The sequence below is a fragment of the Mastigoproctus giganteus genome, chromosome 11 (genome assembly GCF_048544385.1).
Source record: "Mastigoproctus giganteus isolate SK-2022 chromosome 11, ASM4854438v1, whole genome shotgun sequence".
In the NCBI taxonomy this organism is placed as follows: domain Eukaryota; kingdom Metazoa; phylum Arthropoda; class Arachnida; order Uropygi; family Thelyphonidae; genus Mastigoproctus; species Mastigoproctus giganteus.
In genome coordinates this window covers 138,439,389-138,464,147 of record NC_143585.1, presented here as the reverse complement: position 1 = coordinate 138,464,147, position 24,759 = coordinate 138,439,389, and the positions used below count along the sequence as shown (strand labels likewise).

General features: G+C 37.8%; 1 protein-coding gene across 1 annotated transcript in view; it reads left to right on the top strand.

Moving 5' to 3' along the window:
• Positions 1 to 24,759, top strand: part of LOC150078468 (solute carrier family 35 member E1 homolog) — a 77,834-nt gene that overhangs the window by 6,000 nt on the left and 47,075 nt on the right. Inside the window, exon 2 of the mRNA XM_090384578.1 lies at positions 13,359 to 13,429. Within this exon, the coding sequence (XP_090240704.1) occupies positions 13,359 to 13,429 (71 nt within the window). The remainder of the gene's footprint in view (positions 1 to 13,358; positions 13,430 to 24,759) is intronic.

Sequence of the window (24,759 nt, the reverse complement as noted above, 5' to 3'; positions counted from 1 at the left end):
TAGACTGGGGGTTCGAGCCCGTGACCACCAAATACGGAGGATGCGGAAAGGTCAGGGAATGACCACCGCATATCTCTGGAGCAGTATGGTCTTAGTTGCTAATGCTCCTAAAAACTAAATAACAATAACAATATGTGAATATCACTAAGACAGGAAAGTGAGGAATTGTACCACACTGCTATAAGAACCACTGGCAAAACATTACTCGTGCAGGGTAATCTGCTAGTGACAAGGCCTGTACCCGTTGCAGATGGTAAGGATACAGTTGGTGTTCTCTCAGCACACTCCAAATAGTCGAACATTGAACAACCAGTTGTATTGCTATTCTGCGTGTGCTGATTCCAGAAGTAACATGCACAACATCCAAAATCTCCTCTACTTCAAGAGTTGTAGATCTTGGTCGTCCTCTGTCGGCAGCACGAGGTGTAAAGGTCCCATGTTCACAAAGGCGGCAATGGATACCTTCAAACGTTTTCATGTCTGGACATCTTCGTTCTGGAAACCTTTTGCGGTACAAACAACGAGCCTCCAGAGCATTGCCGTCTGCCAAACTGTACATAAAGTGCATATCCGCTTGCTCCTGATTTGAGTACATGGTCGGAATGGAAAACCACCAGATTCTGTCAGTACCTTGTGATGAAGAAAATCACCTGCGAGAGATAAGACATTCCGGTTAATAACTCGGGATCCAAGCATTTCCGGAACTATGTTGATATAAAATATTTTTATTGTCTACATATGAGAAAGTTATGCCGTGTATTTTTGAGACACCCTGTATATATATATATATATATATATATATATATACAGGGTGATTCTGCAGGAATAGTAAATATTTTTGGAGGTTATAGTATCAATTATTCTGATTATAAGTGTGTCCAATTCTCAATGGAATAGGAGATACAGCTGTTTGAAACTGGCACGCACAAAGCCATTATGAGAGGTATTAAAGAACGATAAATGACTTATTGTTTGTATTTATTGACTTTTTGAATGATACAAAATGCAAATAATTGACATATTTTTTACAGTTCACAATAAATGTTCAAAAATCCCACCACCAACCTCAGTGCACTTTACAACTCTTGTAATAATATGGCATGTTCTTCTGAGGTTGTCTTGGCATTCCTTTAGGAGGGCAGCAGTATCAAAAATGCAAGCAAGCAATTTGTCTCTGTATTCATCTTTTTTTTGGTATACAGAATACCTCGCACAGTGCAGTTAATGCGTTGGGAAAAAACTACCGCACTGACTGAACGGGGAATAATTTCAATGGGAAAAATAATGATACGTGGGTATCAAAGGATTTTTTTATATTAGAAATAATTATGCATGATTAGTTAGAAAAATAATAAATACAAATAGTAATGAGGTAGACTAAGAACGAAATTAATTGATAATCAATTGCAGTTGTAGATTATAAACTGCACTATAGTGAATCCTGTACTGATTGAAGCCACACTGTGCAAGGTATTGCTGTACTACGCTTTTCATCCATCCCCACAAAGAAAAATCTAACGGAGTGAGGTTTGGAGACCTTGGTGGCCAATGGACAGGATCACCGTGGCCGATCCATCGTTTAGGGAAAGTTCGGTTTAGATATTGCATCAGCAGACGGGTATAATGTTCATGAGCTCTGTCATGCTGAAAGTACATACCAATCCTTGTAGTCAAGGGAACATCTTCCAATAGTAGTGGAAGTTCATTTTGCAGAAATTCTAGGTAAATGGGCTCTGTAAGAAGATTTTTAACACAACTGGCCCAATCAACTGATTGTCGATGATACTGCACCACACTCTTACAGAGAAGCGATGTTGAAAAGTTTTCTTCATCGCTTCTCGTTTTTTTTTTTTTTTTTGTGTACGCGCTTTTGTATGGGTGGCTCCTAGGACGAAATTTCATCTCTGCATCGTTGCTCTGTTCAGTTTTTACAGACTGTCAAGGTAAGGCCAGTGTGTGTCGTGTAAAAAAAAAAAAAAAAAAAAATAAATATATACAGGGTGATTCATTACCAGTGCAACAAACTCGCAGGAGGTGTAGGGGGGCACAAAGACGAATCAGAATCACATAGCATTACAGGGTCCGAAATGCCTTCGTCATGCGGTAGAGGACGTTGAATGGGAGGTTGCATGAACAGCGATCCCGCTGGAAGTCAGCATTTGCGAACCGGTTTCCTAGACAGTAGGATGGACGAGTATTCAAACGTTGAACTGGCGGACATGCACCTCGCGTATGGAGCTGCGGACTGTAATGGGTGTGCCGCTCTGCGTTTGTACCAGGAACGTTTCCTGCACAGGCATGCTCCTCATCATACGATTTTCGCACGTGTGCCCAGAAGGTTACGTGAGACTGGTTGTTTCACGAGATGTACCATGAATTGAGAGCAAATGACGAGGATGCCAGACAATGAGGAGAATGTCCTACGTCTTGCAGAAGGCAATCCGAGTAAGAGTACTCGAGCGATAGGCCAACGATTGGGTATTTCCCAGTCCACTGTATGGAGGATACTGTCAACAAACCAAATGAGTTCATACCATCTGCAACGCGTCCAATCATTGGAGCCTGCGGATTATCCACTCTGGAGGACTTTTGCTACTTAGTTTCTTCAACAGAAACGGTTCGCAAATGCTGACTTCCAGCAGGATCGCTGTTCACACGACCTCCTGTTCAACGTCCTCTACCGCATGACGAAGGCATTTCGGACCCTGCAATGCTATGTGATTCCAATTCGTCTTTGTGCCCCCTACACCTCCTGCAGAGGCGCCTCCATAGCCAGGTGGGCAGGAGCAGCAGTGTGTAGCACACGCTTCTTGATTAGACCGGGGTTCGAACCTGTGACCACCAAATACGGAGGATGCGGAAAGGTCAGGGAATGACCACCGCATATCCCAGGAGCAATATGGCCTTAGTTGCTAATGCTCCTAAAAACCAAATAATAACAACAACAACAACAACAACCACCTCCTGCAAGATTGTCGCACTGGTAGTGAATCACCCTGTATATATATATATATATCATGCATAGCAATATCCCATGCTGGATAAAGATAGATGGGCGAGCAGGCAAGAGAGAGAAAGAAAGAAAGAAAGAGAGAGAAAAGTTTTTTTATCCCACATGAGAGAAAGTGACAGAAAAGTAAAGCTGTGTTTGTGAGCTTGTTTGTGTTCTGTAGTGTGATGTTTTGTTTTGGCTTTTTGGCTATCTGGAAGCAGTGATCACCTCAATGACTGCAACCAGGTACTCATATCTAGCAGTGTGAGGGCAAGGCCTCCCTTACTATCTGCACGCCCTCCTCCCTGGGGAATGAGTTTCCCAGGGAGGAAAGAAAAACTTGTATAAGAGGGAAGGAGAAAAGAGAAGGACTTCCCCGGCTCAGAAGCCCCAATCCAGGATGGATTGCTAGAAATCCATCCTGGATTGGGGCTTCCAGGACAAAAAAAAAAAAAATAAATAAATAAAATAAAATAAAAAAACCTATATAGGGTGAGAGAGGGAGGTGCTGGCCTGGTCAGGGTAGCCCCAGCAGAGAGCAGAATGCAAGAAAAAAAATAAAAGAAAAATAAAAAAAAAAGAGAAAGTTAAATCGCAACAACCTAGTCAAGGAAAGAAAGAGTGTTGGCCAGGATGCCAGCAGACAGAATGATAGAGAGAAGAAAAAAAGTTTTTCATCCCGCACGGGATGAATAGAGAAAGACTAGCAGATGAAAGCTATGGCTACTCCAGATCAGGGACCATCCCCACACCCAAAGCAGATCATGAGACAGGGAGAAGAGAGAGGAAAAAAAAAAAACTAATGGAATTAATCGACGATTAGAATTTACCCAGCGACAAAATTCCAATCGCTGGACATTATGTCCTGGTTGAAGGTGTTGCACCCGCTGTATGTGGCCACCTCCGTAGCTAGGTGGGAAGGATCAGCAGTGCGTAGCACACGCTTCTTGATTAGACCGGGGTTCGAGCCCATCACAACCAAATATGGAGGATGCGGAAAGGTAGGGAATGACCACCGCATATTCCCGGAGCAATATGGCCTTAGTTGCTAATGCTCCTAAAAAAAAAAAAAAATAAGAAAACCGCTATATGTCTACAGTATTCTCTACAAGCAGTAGTAGCACTTCCACCACAAGCCGTGCTCATGTAATGTTCACCATACTCTTGTCTGTGGAACACTGATACGTGTAGAAATTCTTTGTGTGCTAATAGTAGGACTACGTTCTGCCAGCTGAAGAGTGTGTTCCGTTTCATCCACATTTTGTTTATTCGCACGTTCAAAACAAATAAGAGCGCTGGGAATTGTACCAGTCTCACGCAGTTTGGTGTAAACTCTCTTGAATCCAGTATTCTGCAGTTAGGAAACCATCTACAGTATTCTCTACAAGCAGCAGTAGCACTTCCACCACAAAAATCGTAGACAAACACCATATCGGCATATTCAGCATGTGCGAAGATGTCTGGCATTCTTAACAACACTTCTAACACCAAACAACATCGGGTTATAACTGCTTCTTTGTCACATATGATTCAGGAGTTGTGCTTGCCAGTTTCAAACAGCTGTATCACCGTATCCATTGAGAATTGGACACATATTTATATCAACTTTTTTACTCAGAATAATCGATACTATAACCTCCCAAAATATTTACTATTTCTCCTGAATCACCCTGTATATATTGAGTGGAATGCGTTCTTAAATTGGCGCCTCCGTAGCCAGGTGGGAAGGAGCAGCAGTGCGTACCACACGCTTCTTGATTAGACCGGGGTTCGAGCCCGTCACCACCAAATACGGAGGATACGGAAAGGTCAGGGAATGACCACCGCATATTCCGGAGCAATATGGCCTTAGTTGCTAATGCTCCTAAAAACCAAACAACAACAACGTTCTTAAATTCCTTTCTGAATTGAAAAAATCTGTTAGTGTTAAAAGAGCACTTTATATATAATGCATTATAATGGCATCAGTCTTTCATAATAAAGATCACAAAGTAATATAAATTTAAAAAATAATTACAGGACAGACACTCCCCGGCTTACGTAATACTCAACTTATTGAAATTAGACTTTACACAAGTTTTTGCTGGCCAGTGTAAACTTAAAAAAAAATCGTGGAAATGTATTTTGCATCCCGTAGGAATAAATGGAGGTATCATGAAAATATCGTAATATGAACCCAATAACACTTTTTTTTTTTTTTTTTTGGCAATTCATCCAAGACATTGGAAGTTGAAATTTTTGCTATATAACTAAGCTATTTATCTCTCTAAAAGATCATTGGAAATTGTACTACACTTTCATCATTATCATATGTTCAGTTAAATTATCAACCCACTGCAGAATGTAAGCCTCAAAAATTCATGTTGAGGGAAATGGACCGTAATATGCCATGCTGGTCCAGTGTGGGTTGGCAGATCGACCGTATTTAGCAGTCAGGGGCTTAAACTCTGGTCTACTCAAAGAGTGTGTGCTACTGCACTCCCGCTCCTGACCACTCGGCTATGGAGGCTTTGTTCAGTTTTGAATCAATTTTGAATGCCTTAGTGATATTTTTCTAAAACACATTTCTGGAGGTCGCTACCATAAAACAATAAAAACAATTTTCACTTTCCGGTTTATTGGACTTTTCTGGTAGTACAATCTATTATAAACAGGTAGTAAACTCGATCTTATTGCATTTGTGATAATACCGATAACTAGAATTGTGTGGGATTTTATGTCACGGTATTATGGTGAAATGAATTCCCCTTCACTGAAATCTTCAGTCATATAAAAAAACAAATAAATTTTCAGAATCTTCTCTTCATTCCTATTTACTTATTACAATGGTGAAGGGAAAGGGACCAGTGGAAAGTGCAAGTGCTGGCTGTGCTAGGAAACTAAACAAAATTGATTTAAAAATGAAGATGTTTAATTAAGACGTACGAAGCAGGACAAAGTTTATTATCTATTGCATGGAATTAGGTCTCGCTGCTTCAACAGTGAATACTGTTTTAAGGGAAAGTGCGCGTATAAAAGAACATGTTAAAGGTGCAATGTATTTAAGATCAACAGTGGTCACAAAACAGTGTTCAGTTGCTATATCAAAGATGGAAAAGCTATTAATAATATGGATGGAAAATCAGATTCAGAAACAAGTGCCAATGAGTCCAATGGCCAGCAAAAGCAAGAAGTATTTATGAAGATATTAAGGATAAGTATGGCAAACCCCAATCCAAGTTCCTGGCAAGCCACGGGTGGTTTAATAGGTTCAAGCACTACGCTGGTTTCCAAAACATTAAAGTATGCAGTGAAGTTGCCAGTGCCAATTCTGCAGCTGCAGAGAAATTTTGTGATGTGTTGGAGAAAACCCCTTCTAAATCTCCACAGCCCTCAACTTTTGCAGCGGAGAGTTAATTCTGGCAATGATGTTCGAAAGGTAAAACTAACTTGCTTGTCTCCTCTCTCTCTTTTTGTAATTTTATAATTTTCGAAATTTTTGTAATTTTGTACACTTTTGTAATTTTTCCTGTGCATGAGATAAAAAAAAATTGAATAAATAATTCTATTTACATGTTCGGTGAACATTTCTTTTTTGCTTCAATCAAATTTGTGAGTGCTGCATAAGCATTTTAGGGAAATTCGACTTACATAGAGTTCCACAGAACCCAACCCTTACGTAAGTCGGGAGTGGTTGTAATTAAGTTTCGTCGCAAATACAAGCTTTTCATAAAGTGGAAGGAAGGGAGGAAGAAAAAAAATTAAATGTAAACTGATGAAGTTATTTAAATTACATTGTGAGCATACAGAATAATATATGAAAGTATATAATAGGGTGATTCCGTGTTAAGTGACCTAATTTGAAGATAGTCCCTGCTCAACCATCTTCAATTTTGTTAAAACTTGGTGTAGATGTTTAAACAGGTTTCCAAAGAAGCTGTGCACAAATTGAGTTCAAAACATATTATGCTTGAGGCACCAGCACCCAGCTGGTGATTCCAGCAGTGATTCAATATCTTCACACTCACTTGCTTATTTCAAATTGTATTGTGTTTTAAATAAATTTTGTCTTTTTAAATAAACATTATCTTTATTTATTTATTTTTTTTTTATGAGAACCCCAAACACGAGAGGTATTAAACCTATAGTACTTAGTACTGTGCTTGGGTTGGAGGTTGAGAAGACGAAAGAAGATATTTGTTGATATTGGACTTGAACTTCTGTAGATTGTAATTTTCAGGAAATACGTATGAAGGAAGGTTGTTCCAGAAAACGGCAGTTGAATGAATAAATGAGGAAGATGAAAAGTTGGTTCTGTGGGTTTGAAGTTGGACAGTAAATGGATGTTGGCTGGTGGCGGCACGTGTTCGGACTGTTTTGAAAGAGAGAGCGGGAATTATAGAAGCCAATTCAGAAGAACAGTGCCCATGGAAGTATCTGTAGAAGAGGCATGCAGCAGAAACAGTGCGTCTATGAGACAGCGAGTGGAGAGACTCTGTTAGAGATGAATCATTAATTGTTAGAGATGAATCATTAATTAACCGAACTGCCCTCTTCTGAATGGAATCAAGAAGCCTGAGAGAGGTTTTGGGGGCACCACCCCAGATGTGGGAACAATATTCCATGGCAGGGCGGATTTGCGATTTATACAGAGTGAGCAGCTGTTTGGGAGAAAAGTAACGCCGAGAGCGAAAGAGAAAACCAAGTTTTTTAGATGCAGAGGAAGCAATATTTGTAATGTGCTTGTGCCAAGAGAGATTAGAAGTCAGGGTAATCCCCAAAAGAGATATATCATTTTGCCTAGAAATCGGAGTGTCACTAAAGATAAGCATAGGAGCAGAAGAATCCTTTTTGCGAGATATAAGACAAGATTGAGTTTTAGAAGGGTTGAAATCAACTAAGTTGTCTTTGCCCCACTGGAGAATTACCTGAAGATCGGCATTTAAGGAATTGGCAGCAGATTGTCGAGAACTTAAAGCTGATTGAGCTGGACAAGGTTTCTCAAAATGGAAAGTTGAATGCAATGTGCTATCATCGGCAAAACTATGGATAGGATTTCCAGTCAATGGAAGAAGGTCATTGATATACAAGAGGAAAAGAGTGGGGGAAAGAACTGAACCTTGGGGGACACCGGCATTAGTGGAGAAGTTAGAAGACAGAGAGCCATCTACCATCACCCTCAGTGAGCGATCAGAGAGAAAACTGGATAACCAATTACTAAAAACAGTTGGCAAACCATAAGATGGAAGCTTGTTTAGAAGACCTTTATGCCAAACACGATCAAAAGCCTTTGAGATGTCAAGAGCAACTACTTGTGTTTCACCGAACCTTTCCATTGAATTAGTCCATAAATGGGTAACATAAGCCAGAATATCACCAGTGGATAGACACTGACGGAATCCATACTGGCGATCGTTGATCAGACGGAAAGTTTCTAGGTAGTTTAAGAGTTGGCGGTTAATTGATTTCTCCATTACTTTAGAAAGAGTAGAAGTAATTGCAATGGGACGATAATTGGATGGGAGGGATTTGTCACCCTTTTTAGGAACTGGCTGGATATGAGCAAATTTCCAAGCAGAAGGAAAAACACCTTTGGAATAAGAAAGTGAAAAAAGGCGGCAAAGAATAGGAGTAAGTTCAGGAGCACAGGTTTTGAGAACAAGTGGAGAAATACCATCAGGACCTGGAGCTTTCTTAGCATCAAGATTCATCAAAATCCTTCTGATATCCTTTTGACGGAAGACCACAGGAGGCATTGAATGGAGCGTGTTAGGAATGGTGGGAGGTGTTTTACCAAGATCGTTAATACATGAGCTCAAAGAAAAATGGGATGCTAGCAGGTCAGCTTTATCCTTGGCTGAAGTGACAACAGAACCATCTGGTTTGGACAGAGGTGGGAGCAGAGATGGGCAAAAGTTGCGGCCAATAGCTTTGGCAAGAGACCAGAATGCTCGGCTACCATTAGGGCAAGAAGCAAGTTTTCTACTCTTAGCCTGTTCAAACTCTAGTTTGGACTGATTAATAACTGCTTTACAATTGTTTCGAGCTTTGGTGTAGGCAGAAAATGAAACTGAAGAATTAGAAACAAGCCAATTACGATATGCAACGTTCTTCTCTTGGACAGCCTTAGCACATTTATTGGAAAACCAAGGTTTAGATAAAGGATGAGATTTTAAAGTGGAGTGTGGGATAAAGGATTCCATTCCTGCAAGAATAATTTCACTGACACGATCTGAGCAAACGTTGACATCAGAAGTTTTGAAACAGTAATCAGACCAAGGAAAAGAAGAAAAGAAGTCTCGCAGGTCATCCCATTTTGCATTCTTGTAATGCCAAACAATACGAGGTTGGGAATAGCCATGAGATAAAGGTTCCATTGGAGAAGAGGCAATCACCAAGTTGTGATCTGAAGTGCCTAAAGGACCTCTCACTTCAACCTTGTACTTAGAAGGGTTGTTTGTGAGAAAAAGATCAAGCGTATTGGCTGTATGATTAGGATTGTCCAGTATTATTGTAGGTAAATGAACAATCTGTGCTAGGTCATTAATAATTGCAAAAGCCTCAGCATCTCGACCAGCTGAGTTGGTGTGACTAGAAAACGAAAGCCAGCTGGAGTTGTGAACGTTAAAATCACCAAGGAAAATTACCTCACTGTTAGGAAAGTTGGACTGGAGAAAGTCAAGTTGCAAAGAGAGGAAGTCAAAGAGCTCCAAGTGATTAGTGGAGTTGGGAGAACGGTAGAGACAACAGATGAATTTTACACAATGAGGTAGAGAGATTTTAAGCCAGAGAAGATCAAAGAGAGGAGATTCCAAATTGCCAAGTCTCTGACAGGGAATATCAGAACGGACATATGCACAAGTACCACCTTTGAGGCGAAAGGAATCATACAGCAAATAATTTGGACATCTGAGATGAGCAGTAGTTGAATCAACTGATAACTGAGATTCAGTCAGAAAAAGTACATGGGGTTTGGAAGACTGCAAGTGGAAATGGACATCGTTGAGATTAGAATTGAGACCACGTATACAGTGGTACCTTGGATTACGAGTAACTTGGTATGCGAGTGTTTTGCAAGACGAGCAAAAATTTTTAATAAATTTTAACTTGATAAACGAGCGAGGTCTTGCAATACGAGTACAGTCAGTTCTCGTATAACACGTGTTTACACTACACGAATTCGATCATACACGATTTATAAATAGGGGAACGATATCTTATATAACACGAACCGAATTCGCTTATGCACAATTAGCCTTTGTGTTTACAAGAAATGGCAGTCGAACGCAGAGTCACCCCAACCGAACGCAACCCGATAGGAATGAAGAGAAGATTTTAAAAATGTATTTATGGTTTTTTATATCAGTGAAGGGGAAACACATTTCACCATAATAACGTAAAAACCAACAATTCCAGCTATCGGTATAACCGCAAATGCAATTAGATCGAGTTTACTACCAGTTTATAACAGATTCCACTAGCAGGAACGCAACTGGAAATTGTTTTTATTGTTTTATGGTAGTAAATTTTACTAAAGCCCTAGAATGTGCTTTAGTAAAATGTGAGGTGTTAATAGTGTATCTCTGCCTTTATGGTGTTGTTTATTCAGTTGCTACACGCGCGCAGCTTTGTTTATGTGTATCAAGCGTGCCTCCTCGTTTTGTAATAGTGCGAGCGATGAATCTGATTTCCGTGAAATCCTCAAAAGGAGGCAAAAGCAAGTGTCATTGGAAAGATTCCTTGTTAAAGTCGCACAAAAAGAAAAAAATCAACAGATAGCAGTGATTCCGTTAGAGACAGTGAAAGTCGTCCTACCCAATAATTAATAAATTCGATTGCTTTATGTATATTAAATTTAAATATTAAAAATACAAAAAGGTATGTATTTTGTATTAATCATTTTTACAGTATATGAATATTTTTGAGTTTTGGAACAAATCATCTGGGTTTCCATTATTTCTTATGGGGAAATTCGCTTTGATATACGAGTGCTTTGGATTACGAGCACGTTCCCGGAACGAATTATGCTCGCAAACCAAGGTACCACTGTATTTGTGAAATGAATTAGGAAGTCCTTGGGAGGTTTAGATCTTTTCGCAGATAAGCTTGCTCTATTATTTTGACAATTCATGGTGTATTCAATAGTAAGAAAAAGTGGGTGGGACATGCTGTATGAAGTAATGAAATTTTTGGATATGGCGTACATGTGGTAAGAATATACCCAGATCCTTGACATAACGTGGCCTCGACAATGCTCCCCGCATACACACTACTCGGACTCCCTCCAGTCACTATCTGGCAGAGTAGAGGTAGCAAGATTATACACTAGCTGATCCGGAAGCTTCCTAGAGAGTTACCAATAGGTTCAGTCCGGTGTACTAACTAGCGGCCGGCCTGCAAACACCGTTTTAGAGCTGTACCCTCGGAATGTAAGGAATATTGGATCTCGCCACGACATTCATCATAACCTCAAAAATCATCAATCATACTGCATGATGGAAGAGTTGGCCGGAACTTAGCTCTAGAGACTAAACATGGGTTCCACCACTTCAAGCCTCCAATAAGCAAAGTGGTGGTATTTCACCGGTTGATGAGTCATCTACCACCTAGTACTGCCTGGTAACATAGAGGGGCGGCGTTCCTCCATGTGGTGTGGGCGCCACACCTCGACCCCTGCTTACGTTGGTTCACACCTGGGTGGTCACCCACCATGTACTTGTGCATGAAGGTTATACCCAGGATTACTAACAGTCCCACCATCGTGAAGGTGCAAGCAGAGGATTTGGCTGTCATAGACCGTCCGGACTTCGCCGAAATTGGGTCCACTTTGACTTGAGTGTCACCCGAATATCAGTTCCATCAGCGTTTTAGACTCACAGGTAGCAAGAACAGCTTGTCTGGCATATCTGAGAGAATGTCTGTGACAGCCTCAAGGACCATGCTTGGAATCCAGAATAAAGACCACTTATGCTTGGAATCCAGAATAAAGACCACTTTTGGGGCTTGGGAACTTGCACTAAAGAAACCAATGCAATTTCTTTTCTTGCCATTTGCACTCCCATTGTAAAAAAATACAGATCTTTTTGCGAATTGGCAATATATCCTTTTTCCTTAAACCAAAGGGAAGAGTAATTGCAGAAAATTTCATTCTTGTAAATGCAATAGTTCTGTCCTTAGTGAGATGTGAATCTTCACCATCAAATAAATATACAAATATTATGTGGAAAATATAAAATGTTTAAGGCTATTTTTTAGGCCTTAAGTATCAAGACACAAAACTGAAAAACCATGATTCTTGTTGCTTAAAACCTGCTCTTTCCAATGGTGGCAAAAATAAGAGAATTGAAGGTGTCTCACATTAAGATATTTTGCCCCTAAAGATAGGTAAAATTTTGAGTCTATCTTTGAAGGAAAATATCTCAGCCAACAAATAAGTACAAGAGCTCATATTTAGTTAGGCTGAATTCATTCAGCTGATAAGTGGAATGTCCAAAGAAGAAGGTACCAAAGGTTTTTATTTCAAAGTTATGACTTTCAAAAGTCTTGCTTAAATTTGTTGCGACAAATTTTTGGTGCCAGTTTTAGACCACATTGTAAAAAATGTGAAGGTTTTTGAGGCTGGACACCAAAAGTTTTGCATTCTCTGCCAAAAGTTAACTAGGTGTAACAAGTTTCAGAGCACTACCTCTCACCTTTGTGCAATAGTAACACTTAACACTTGGAAAATTTTTTGTGATTTGCTCCGCGTAACACAAGTGACCTCCACAAAAAAGGTGCTGGTGCCTCAAGCATACTATATTTTGAACTGAAATTTTTCACAGCTTCATTTCAAACCTGTTTAAACCTCCACACCAAGTTTCAACAAAATTGAAAATGGTCGAGCAGGGACCCCTAGGCCACTTGACCTAGAATGACCCAATAGTAGTCATATTATATAATGTTGAAAATCCTAAACAATTTAGAGCCAATGAGCTTCAGACAGTGGGAGTTTTATAATGCTTACTCATGTGTAGTGCAAAAGCATCAAACATCTCTTATTATTAGATTCTCTACTAGTTTTCTCAGTCTAATATTGAAGTAAACAGCATTGCTCCTTAATGAGCATGACATTGCTATTTATTTATAATATGTGCCATTACCCAGGCATCAATTTTATGCATTATTAAAAGGAAAACAATCCCTGAATTGGTCATATCATATTCTACTATTGTGGCAGAGGAATGCATTAAACTTTCCAGTCCAATTTAATTCATATATTCAAAAATACAGAACTATTAAATTAAACTCCTTTTTTGTGATTGAGCATATAATGCAAATCTTCTATAAATGAGCTTTTCCCTTCATGGTGAAATAAGTAAAGGTTTTCATAACTTTTCTTTTTATGCAGTTAAAGCTACAATGCCATTATTTACAGTGGTTTTATCAAGAATAATTTTAGGTGAAAAACAGACTTTTAAGGTAAGTTATTTTTTTACATTTTTAGTGTAAAGTATTTGTTAAAGTCTTGGTGTTTATTATTTGTTAAATTTTTTTCTATTTTACAGTACAGTGTATTTCTATTATAAAGTACGGTGCATGTTGTGTACTTTTTAGGTAAATCCTCAGATCTCCTACTCTTAATATCATTAGCACTGATATGTACAATAGCATTGCCTTTCATGCCCATAAAAATATAGCTACTTTACATCATCTTCATCTTTTACCCCTGGCAGACGAATCCTGGTCCTATTCCTCTTGTCATGTTTACAAAGTATATTTCCCATTACTTCAACAGTAGTCACTGATGACAGCTACTTCCTCGGGTGCCTCCGTAGCCAGGTGGGAAAGAATAGCAGTGCGTAGCACATGCTTCTAGATTAGACTGGGGTTCGAGCCCGTCACCACCAAACACGGAGGATGCGGAAAGGTGAGAGAATGACCACCGCATATCCCGGAGCAATATGGCCTTAGTTGCTAATGCTCCTAAAAACCAAATAACAAACAAACAAGCTACTTCCTCTAGGACCAGCACTTTCTGCCATGGAGGATGTATATGAATGTATTTATTTTCCTATAAAAATAAATACACTCATGTTTTCCTTTTTATTGTGAGAAAAATAAGTGGACAGTAGTTTCACAGAGAAATCAATTCTTACAAAGGGTAACCAGAATGGGTATGCAGAATAAAATAGTTGTTTGATGTTCAGAATGTCATCACAGCTAAACAGGAATAATTAGTTGGGGTAGGGGATCAGAGGTGGACTGGCCATAGGACTTACCAGGGAAATCCCTGTGGGCTGGAGGCCGGTGTGATTTTGGATATAAACAATATGTCCATGAACCCTAGATGAGGCCACTACAAGTTTTTTCCCCGGTAAGAATTTTTGACCAAGTCTGTCTCTGGGGGGAATTAATTCAGTATTTCACCTTCAAGAAAATATTTTTAATTCAGTAGAACTGCCATTATATTCATTATTATTATTATTAGCTATATGGTGCAAGGAAGCCTGAGGCTTATGCCGCACCAGCCAAAAAAATTCCCGAGTTACCTTGAGAGAGAGAGAGAGAGAGAGAGAGAGAGAATCAAATGGGAATCACCATGAAAGAGAAGAATGGTGATATCCAGCTCGTCAGGACCCTGGGTGTGCCAAGCCCATATTCACCAGATGTGAGCCCTTGGGGTCTTATCTGGTGGTCATTAAGTTTGTAACTCTGAGAACTCAGTTACTTTTGGCAAAAGGTAGTGTATCATTTAGAATACTGACATTTGTTAACCTTCTGTCACAGTTTAAAATAATAACACTCATGTGAGATACATGTAATACCCCTTTTTGTTTTAATTATAAAAAATGAATTTTCTGCTTTTTTTACTGAATTGAAAACAGTGATAAATATTGAATGAAAATAAATGAGAGCAACCAATAAATTAATAATAATGAAGATTTTATTTTTTTTTGGGTTTTCAAAGTCACTGATTTTCCAGATGTGTGCATGGCATCTGGGAGATGCAACTGAAGACGTATTTTTGTCAGCTGTTCACACTGGTGAAATCAAAGTTCTATCTGTCATGGCGCAATATAACCTTGTTGTTTTTGGCCCATAATAAACCAACCAACCAATCAAAGTTCTATAACAAGATTAGATAACCATTGCTGGTATCTCACAGATGCTACGTGGAAATGGGAATTGTCTAGAAGAAAGACACTTTTTTTGTCTTTCTTCGCTTTTGACCCTTAGACACTTTTTTTACACCTAGACACTTTTTTTTATATACATGGACACATTTGTCTTTCTTCTCTTTCTTGGCATCTGTTAAATGCCACACAAAAAATTGGCTCATATTGCATAATATATCAACATGAAAACAGAAAATACTGTATAACTAGTTAACTCTGTGATAAGTATTATCATCATCTAAATCTGTTATAGCATTAGCTTTAGTAGTGGCAAATGATGCAAGAAAGCAAGTTATACAGCAGCATCAGCAAAAAAATTAAAAAAAAAAAAACAAACCATTTCTCATTTCACCTATCCATTTCCTCCAATAGTTTGTCTGATTCTTCTTGTATTTATTTAAGCTATCAACTCCTACAACAACAGATGCAACAGATGGAAATTTGTTCCAGCAATCAACAACCTGCTGGCTAAAGGCAAACTTCCACACATCTATTCTGCAACCGTTCTTCCTCACTGTAGTCTGAGAAGAGCAAGAGTCCCATTGGCATTGAGCTTTCTCAATCCATTCAAAGCCTTAAACACCTTAATCTGATAACCTTGCAAGTGCCTAGTCTCCAGATGCAGGAATTTGCAGAACTGAATCCTTTCTTGGTAAGTGCATTCCTTTGTTCCCCTCACCATTCTCATTGCCCATCTCTGCACTCACTCCAGTGGCTCTACATCCTTCCTAGAATGATGCCTGCAGACCTGTATACAGTACTCAAGATGTGGCCTGACTATTGACTTATACAATGGGATAATCACATCCTTCTATCTGTTAGCAAAATTCCTATATATATTGACAGAACCCCATGAGCTGGCCTGGCAGCCTGTCTACATTGCTCAGAGAACTTCTTATCTGACTTCACAATTATCCCAGGTCTTTTTCATTTACCACTACCCTGAGCATAGCACCACACAGTTAGCATTGCATTAGTAGAGGCATATGATGCAAGCTTATATAGCAACAGCCCAAAAAAAACAAAAAAACACTTTCTTCCCATTTCACCCTTTCTTGGTAATTGCAGCCCTTTCGCCAATCTCGCTGTTCTCTGTACTCATTCCAGCAGCTCTACATCCTTCCTAAAATGAGGCCTCCAGACCTGTATGTAGTATTCAATCCGTGGCCTGACCATTACTTTATACAAGGGGACAATCACCTCCTTATCCCTGCTAGCAAAATTCCTGTATATCATTGACAATGTACCAAGAGGTACTCTTGCTGCTGGTCTTCACTGCTCAGAAAGCTTCACATCTCACTGCATAATTACCCCCAGGTCCTTTTCGTTCTCCACTACCCTGTGGTTGGTACATTACTCTGGAGTTACTGCTACCCATATGCAGTACTTTACATTTGTGGATGTCAAACTTCAGTTGCCACCTCTCAGCTCATCTGCTCAACTTTTCTGAATCCTGTTGCAGTAGCATACTGTCATTAACAACCCTACCAACCTTCATATCGTCTGCAAATGTGGACATTAACCCTGATATACCTTCATCAATATCATTGATAAATACATAAAAAAAAAAGGGCCCAACACTGAACCCTGGGGGACTTCACTAATAACATTAGTCCCCAAAGAGCAGTGTCCATTGATTATCACTCTGTCTTCTCCCCCCACTCCCCATACTTCCCATGCATGGTACTAAGTACTATAGGTTTTGATACCTTTTGAGTTTTCATAAAAAAAAAAAAAAAAAAAAAAACCATCCCTTTATCCATAGCAGCAACTTACCCTTAATGTCATACTGCTCCAATTTATGCAGTACTATTGCATGTGCAACAGTATCAAAAGCTTTTCTAAAATCCAAGCATATGATATCAAAATTATTTTTTGTATCCAGTTCCTTTGTGACCACATCATAGTATCCAATGAAATTTGTCAGACGAGACTTCTCCTTAACAAACCCATGCTGCGTCTGAACTATAACTGCAGTCTTGTCTTAGATGATTCTGCAGTGCTTCTTTAACTGATAACTCCATCATTTCAGTTTAACTTGTACATATTTATATTTTTATACATATTGACATAGTGGCCTAACCAACTACATCACTACAATTTTTACTGTTATTCAGTATGGCACGTGGTTTTGACACATTATAGCCCTAGTTGCTGATGCACCATTAAAACTCAAAACAACTAACTCCATCATTTTTCCTGAAACAGAAGTTAAACTTAACAGGTCTGTAATTACTCGTGTCACCCTGTGATCCTTTTTTGTGAAGTGTGAACACATTTGTACTTATCTAGTCCATGGGGACCTCTCCTGAGTCCAGGGAAGCTTTCATAATTGTGGCTGAGAATTTGCTTACTTCCTTTGCTGCCTCCTTTAATATAACTGGATAGATGTCATCCAACCCAGGTGCCTTTCTTATGTTCAAGTGCGTAGCACACGCTTCTTGATTAGACCAGGGTTCAAGCCCGTGACCACCAAATACGGAGGATGTGGAAAGGTCAGGGAATGACCACCACATATCCCCGGAGCAATATGGCCTTAGTTGCTAATGCTCCTAAAAAAAACTGAATAACAATAATAATGTTCTCCACTTCCCTCCAGACTTCCTCATGTGTGAATGTAGGTGCAAAATACTCATCCAGTTTGTCAGCTACCTGCAGGATCATCAGCAATCAAACCATCGATATCAAGTGAACCAGTCTGATTCATCCCCTTCCTTCTAGAGTTTACTCTGGAGTTATTGCTATCTACATGCAATACTTTTGCATTTGTCGGTGTTAAACTTCAATTGCCATTTCTCACTTCATCTGCTTAACTTTTCTAGATCCTGTTTCTGCAGCATAACTTCATTCCTGTCATTCTTCTATTCTGCCAACCTTTGTATCATCTGCAAATCTGAAAATTAAGCATGATATGCCTTCCTCAATATCATTGATAATTATAGAAAACAACAATGGGCCCAACACCGAACCCTGCGAGAATTCCACTATTAACATTAGTCTACAAAGAGCAGTGTCCATTGATTACCATCTGTCTTCTCCCACTTATTCGCTCCTTCATCCAAAGCAGCAACTTTCCGTTAATGCCACACTGCTCCTAATTGTACAGCAGTCTTGTATGTGCAGCAATATCAAAAGCATTCCTGAAATCTAAGTCTAGGAAATGAAAATTATTTTTTGCGTCCAGTTCCAGTGCCCTTGTGACCACATCATAGTATCCAATCAAATTGGTCAGACAAGATTTCCCTTTAACAAACCAGTGCTGTCTGAAGTATAATAGCAGTCTTGTCTGCATTACTTCTTTAACCATAACTCCTTTATCATCCCTGAAACAGTAGTTAAACTAACTGGTCTGTAATTACTCATGTCACACTGTGATTCCCTTTTGTGAATTGGGGATACATTTGCACATCTCTAGTCTGCAGGGACCTCTCCTGAATTTAAGGTATGCTCTCATAATTATGGAGAAGGGTTTGCTTATTTCCTTTGCTGCTTCCCTTAATATAATTGGATTGTTTGTTTGTTTTTTGTTATTTCGTTTTTAGGAGCATTGGCAACTAAGGCCGTATTGCTCCGGGGGGATATGCAGTGGTCATTCCCTGACCTTTCCACATCCTTCGTATTTGGTGGTTACAGGATCGAACCCCAGTCTAATCAAGAAGTGTGTGCTACGCACTGCTGCTCCTGCCCACCTGGCTACAGAGGCACCCTATAATTGGATAGATCCCATCCATCCCACGTGCCTTTCTTATATATCATTGACAAGATACCAAGAAATTGTTTAACTTCAACAATTTCTCTTCCACTTTCCTCTCAGTTATTACAAAATGCAATGGGTCACTATGGTGGTACAAATCAGTCCTTGTGCACTATCAGTATGATTCTTCTTTATTTTGTCCTATCATAGTGATAAAGATTTCGGCCTGTAAATTATCAAATTTGGTCAGTTTAATTCTATATTAGCTGCTTGTTCTCTTTTATTGAGTAGCCACAGAGCTGACTCCCTATTAAGAGATTACATCACAAGGTGAGTGAACATTGGGTCAGGACCCTATTAGTCAGTTCACCATACAGCTAGCATAGGAGATGTGGTGTCTTCTGTTTAGTTAGCCTCAGACCCTTCAGTTACCCAAGGTTGATATTAGAAAAAAAATATATAAATAAATATCGGTCTTAATATTGTTTTGCAAGCATGTGCTCATAACTATGTGTGTTATGTTTCTAAAACTGGTGTGTGCTGAAAAATCCAGAATAATTCACAGGAGAAAACCATCTAATCTCCACCGGAGATTGTCTGACCAAAGCCTCAATTGAGGCCTACTTTAGAAATTCCTCCGGTCATTGACAGGAATCAAACCTAGAACACTCTCCAAACAAGTGGTAGATAGCAATATGTTTTGATGATTAGGCTGCCTCAAAGGGCTAAGTACTAGGAAAAGAATTTTCCCTCCTAGATTATAAAGAAAGTCCCACTGTAGCAACACTTATTTTACAAAAAAAGAATAAAGAATTTTACTGTACTGTACAAATATGTACAATATAGATTAAAATACAGTGGATTCCGGTTATTTGGGCCACTGGTTAATTGTGGGAGCCGTTTATTTGGGCAAATCTTAAAAAAACAGAACCCAATTAAGAAAATAGCCAGGGTTTATTTCACTTAATTGGGACAACATTCTGTTTAAACGGGGCAGGCGATCGCAGCACTGGAGATTACCCTATGATTGTCTCCAACCGTTCAGCCGGATTTCTGGAGGTCACAACCATAAAACAATAAAAACGATTAGCATTCACCTGTTTATTGGGCTTTTCTGTTAGTGCAGATTATCTTAAACGGATAGTAAACTCGATCTTATTGAATTTTCAATAATACTGACAGCTGGAATGCTGCGGGTTATTATGGTGAAATGTGTTTACTCTTCCACGGAATCTTCAATCATATAAAAAAATTAATTTTCAGAATCTTTTCTTCATTCCTATTTTTAAAGCTTCGTAACTTGTTACTCCATTCTCACTTACACATATCGTGTTATTTGCAATTTGTGTGTGTGTGTGTGTGCCATGTTCTTTGTAATTGATTACTTATCATTTTACTGTTTTTAATTTTATCCCTCACCCACAAATGTCAGCGTACAGAAATGTCAGCTAGTTAGTATGTAATATTACAGTACGTATTAATTATTCCGATTTTCACGTATCATTTAATTTTTTAATTGGTAAGGTAATAAAGGGTAAATTTGTGCTTTAATGTCTTTACTTGGTGCGTCCATAGCCAGGTGGGCAGTAGCAGCAGTGTGTAGCACAAGCTTCTTGATTAGACCAGGTTTCGAGCCTGTGACCGCCAAATACGGAGGATGCAGAAAGGTCAGGGAATGACCACCACATATCCTCGGAGCAATATGGCCTTAGTTGCTAATGCTCTTAAAAAAACCAAAATAACAATGTCTGTACTTTTATAGTCTGTGGATACTATTCCTCCTATTTTCGCTAATTAGAATCGCTGTTTAATAGAATTGAAATTCAATTCACAGACATGATCACAATGACTGGCACTTACTACACATCGTATAGTGAACTGAACTGTACTATACTATGATGACTCCATCGTAACGTGATTTGATTGTACAGTGAACCAATTGTAAAGCGGGGCTCCATTGTATTTTTACATGAAAATTCGGATAATCGGGCCAAAATGCACTAGTCCTGATGTGTCCCAAATAATCGGAATCGACTGTACATAAATATCAAAAGTATTTTGTTCACATTAATTTAAATTTATAAATATTCTTGCATAGTTACTTCAAATGAGTAAGAGTTTTTGAGATTAATTTCTCAAATTGGTTGTTTTATAAGTTAGGAGAGTACTTTATTCTTGTTTCTGTGATAATGCCAAATATTCTTTATTTTTATTTTTTATTAAAAAAAATCTTCAAATACTAAAAGCTGGTTCCATAGTTGCTTTATTCTTAGCCCTGCAATATTCCTAGAGCCAGCCTTCCCTCAGGATTCTATTTTTATCAATTATTTTTTCCCTTGTATCTTAACAACTTGTCCTATTGATTGGAAAACCTGTTTGTGGTTTTGTTATGATAATGTACTGCATTTCACTTTGCAGTTTTGACAAACTTTGCTCTGCACAAACAGTCACAACTACTTGACTGCAGACCATCATTTTTACTAAATGTTGGTCTTAATGTTAGTAATTCTTCCTCTGTTCAGAGCAAGAGAATAATATAGTTAAGTCCTAAAATCCAGTCCTGCTTTATTTTTTATGTAGCAAGAGCATTATTTTTTTTTATTGCTAGCACTTGTTATTTGCTTTGAAAAAAAAATAGCCTTTGGTGACACACACTTTTCACTTTCGAGCTTTGCAAAAATTATATACTTAATTATGACTCATCCTGTGTATATAAGGCTGTTTGTAGACTGTTTCTAATTGGTAACAAAAAACTATCCATGTAAAATTTTAGGGTAACAGAATTTATGTTGCATTTTTATGCTGATATGATATAGATCAATCTAATGCTCTAAAACAGGCATGTCAAACTCGTTTCACACCATGGGCCATATAAGCTATTTTGCATTAGGCTGTGAGGGTCACATGCCTTCAATACTCAAAAAATAAATGAAATATAATTTTTAGAATTACTGTATTTAGTATATGGATAACCTGTTTTGTATCCTATGTTAGTTTTTAAATTAAACCTTACAATATTTAATTTACTTAATTAATTAATTAAGTAAACTTTACAATATTTAATTAAATACTTTACAATATTTAATAAAAAATAAACAAAACCACAGTTTATTATTATATTATTTTTTAAAGAACACTTGACATCGTTTCCACAAAGCAGATCATCAAAATTTGGTCGAATGTCTTGAGCTGATGTAATCTTTAAGGTTGATGATAGATGGTGATCGGTTAATCTTGTACTTTCTGGAGTTTTGTTATTTTTCATTGAAGAAAACAGTTGCTCACATAAGTATGTGCTGCCGAACATAGCGAGTATATTTGTAGCGAAAGATAACATTTTTGGAAATCAATCTGTGGGTAAATAAGTGTAAAAGTCTGGAATTCCAACTTCTGTATATTTTTGCTTTAGCAAAAAGTCACATTGGATTTCAGTTAATTCCATTTGTAAGCTCTCATCAACAATTTCAATATCAATAGGTCTATAGGCGAAGTAAAAAGACGAAACTGTAATTCAGTTTTTGAAATCAGAAAATCTTCTATCGAACTCCATTTCTAACAACTTAATTTGGTGTGCATATTCTGTAAATTTTAAGTCAGGTGATTTTAGCAATGATTGGCAACTTTTAAAATGAGATAAGTTTTCTTTTTGTATTTGTTTGCGCCAAAGTAATAATTTTTCTTTGAAAACATTAATATTATCAAATAAAATTGTAACAGTGTGATGTTTTCCTTGAAGTTTAAGATTAAGTTGGTTAAGATGACTTGTAATGTCAACTGAGAAGGCCAGATGCTTTATCCATTGTGCATTTTTTTAATTCAGTACATTCATAATTTGTTTCCAAGAACATCATTTCATCCAGCACCTCGAGGATTCGTTTTAAGACTTTGACTCAAAATCCATCGAACTTCTGTATAATAGGGTAGATCAGTCTGTTCACTTTCTATATCTTTCAGAAATGAAACAAATTGTCAATGATTAAGTCCACGTGCTTGAATAAAATTTATAATTTTGGAGACTTTTTTTTTTTTTTTTTTTTAAGCACATGTCCAATATTTAAAACCTTGGAACATAATACTTGCTGGTGAATAATGCAATGAAAATGTTCAAAATGATTATTACCATGTTTGCATGTTTCTTTTAGTTTTGCAATGACACCCTTAGTAATACCCATCATGGCAGGTGCACCATCAGTTGCAAGACAAACCAACTTGTTCAATGGTAATTTATATTTATTCAGAATTTCCATGAGTACACCAAAAATATCAGCTCCAGTGGTTGTATCATGGATAGGAATAATTTCTAAAAACTCTTCACTTACTTTCAAGTTCACATCACACCCACAAATAAAAATGGCCAGTTGAGCAATATCTCAAATGTCTGTACTTTCATCAATTGCAATAGAATAAGCTTCAAATGTGGATATCATTGAATTGATCAGCTATTTCATCGATCCTATTAGCTACTGTTTCTACTTAAGCTTACACTTTTGAAGCTTTTTACTTTCTCTGGACACAACACTTTCATTACTTTAATTAAACACTCACTAATAAAACCTCCTTCTGTAAAAGGTTTTGATTTGCTTGCAATTAAATGTGATAACAGGTCAAGCTTTTACATCTGCTGTATTTTCCTCAGAAGGTTCGGTAAACAAGTTCTGTTTTTTAAGAATTGATTTCAATCCTAACAACTTACTTTCACGATGTTTCTCGACATATTTATCATAGATTTCTTTATGATGTGTACTATAATGTCTTCTGATATTGTATTCTTTGCAGACTGAAATAGATTTACTACATATTAAGCATACTATTTTGCTCTTTTTCTGGATGCAGTAATAGTCTAGCTCCCATTCCTCTTGGAAGTTACGGCATTCTTCTTCAATTGTTCTTTTCTTACTCATACTGGTATTAGGGATTGACATAATGTTTATTATTATGCATCTTTTTAATTAATACAAATAAAACACAAAATTAACTGCACACAGTTAAAAATATAATTCAAATATACAACCGAGCAAACACTTTGCTGTCTGTAGTATTCAAAGCTGTAGGCGTAGGTCTAAAAATGAAACATTGTCCTATCTTTTCTCTCTTTTTAGAGCGCTGCATTGAAAATTGGTGAAATGTAAAAATTCGAAATAAATTGTGTGAAAACAAAAATAAACTTGATTAGTATTTTTTTCCATTTCTTTTAATTAAAAAAAAAAAGATTTTTAAGAAATCTCTGTGGGCCAGAGCCTTTTTGTTGGAGGGCCGCATGTTTGACATGCCTGCTCTAAACGTTTTTCAGGCTGTAATTTTGTAATAATTTTATCCAGTTTATACAGGCTGGATAAATTTCTTTTTTTTTATTTTTGGGACAAGAGACAGTATTACAGGTCTCAGCAAATCCGGGCACCCATTCATAACTGGTATTTTAGTAGTCATTCTAGCAAATGGAAGGTCAAGGCTTAAGATTGGGTGCAAGAGTGCATGTGAACAGGCAAAGTTCTTACGGCTCCCGCAAATAGAGAAGTTTTTGCTTTTTTATTGACATTCTAAAAAATTTTATTTATTTTTTAGAGTTGCTTTATATTCCTAGTAACAATACTTTAGTTTAAATTGAATTTAGATAGAGATTTTGTAGGTTATTACTTAGTATCGGTAAGGGTATCAAATCCACGTGTGGACAGGTTTTGCAGCTCCCGTGAACGAAAAGTTTTTAATTATACTTAGCCTCTTTATTGACTTAATTGTTAGATTAAATTATTTTCTATAAGTAGCTTACAGACCTAGTCAAGCACTGTGGTTTATTTTAAATTTAGATAGTGCGATTTGGAAAGTAAATAATACCTCGTGTCCGTAGATTAATGGTTCGTAACTTGCCGCCATTGTTATACAATACAACGTGTGCTAGCATAAGGTTTAACAGACAACTAGATAGTGTAAGGTTTAACAGA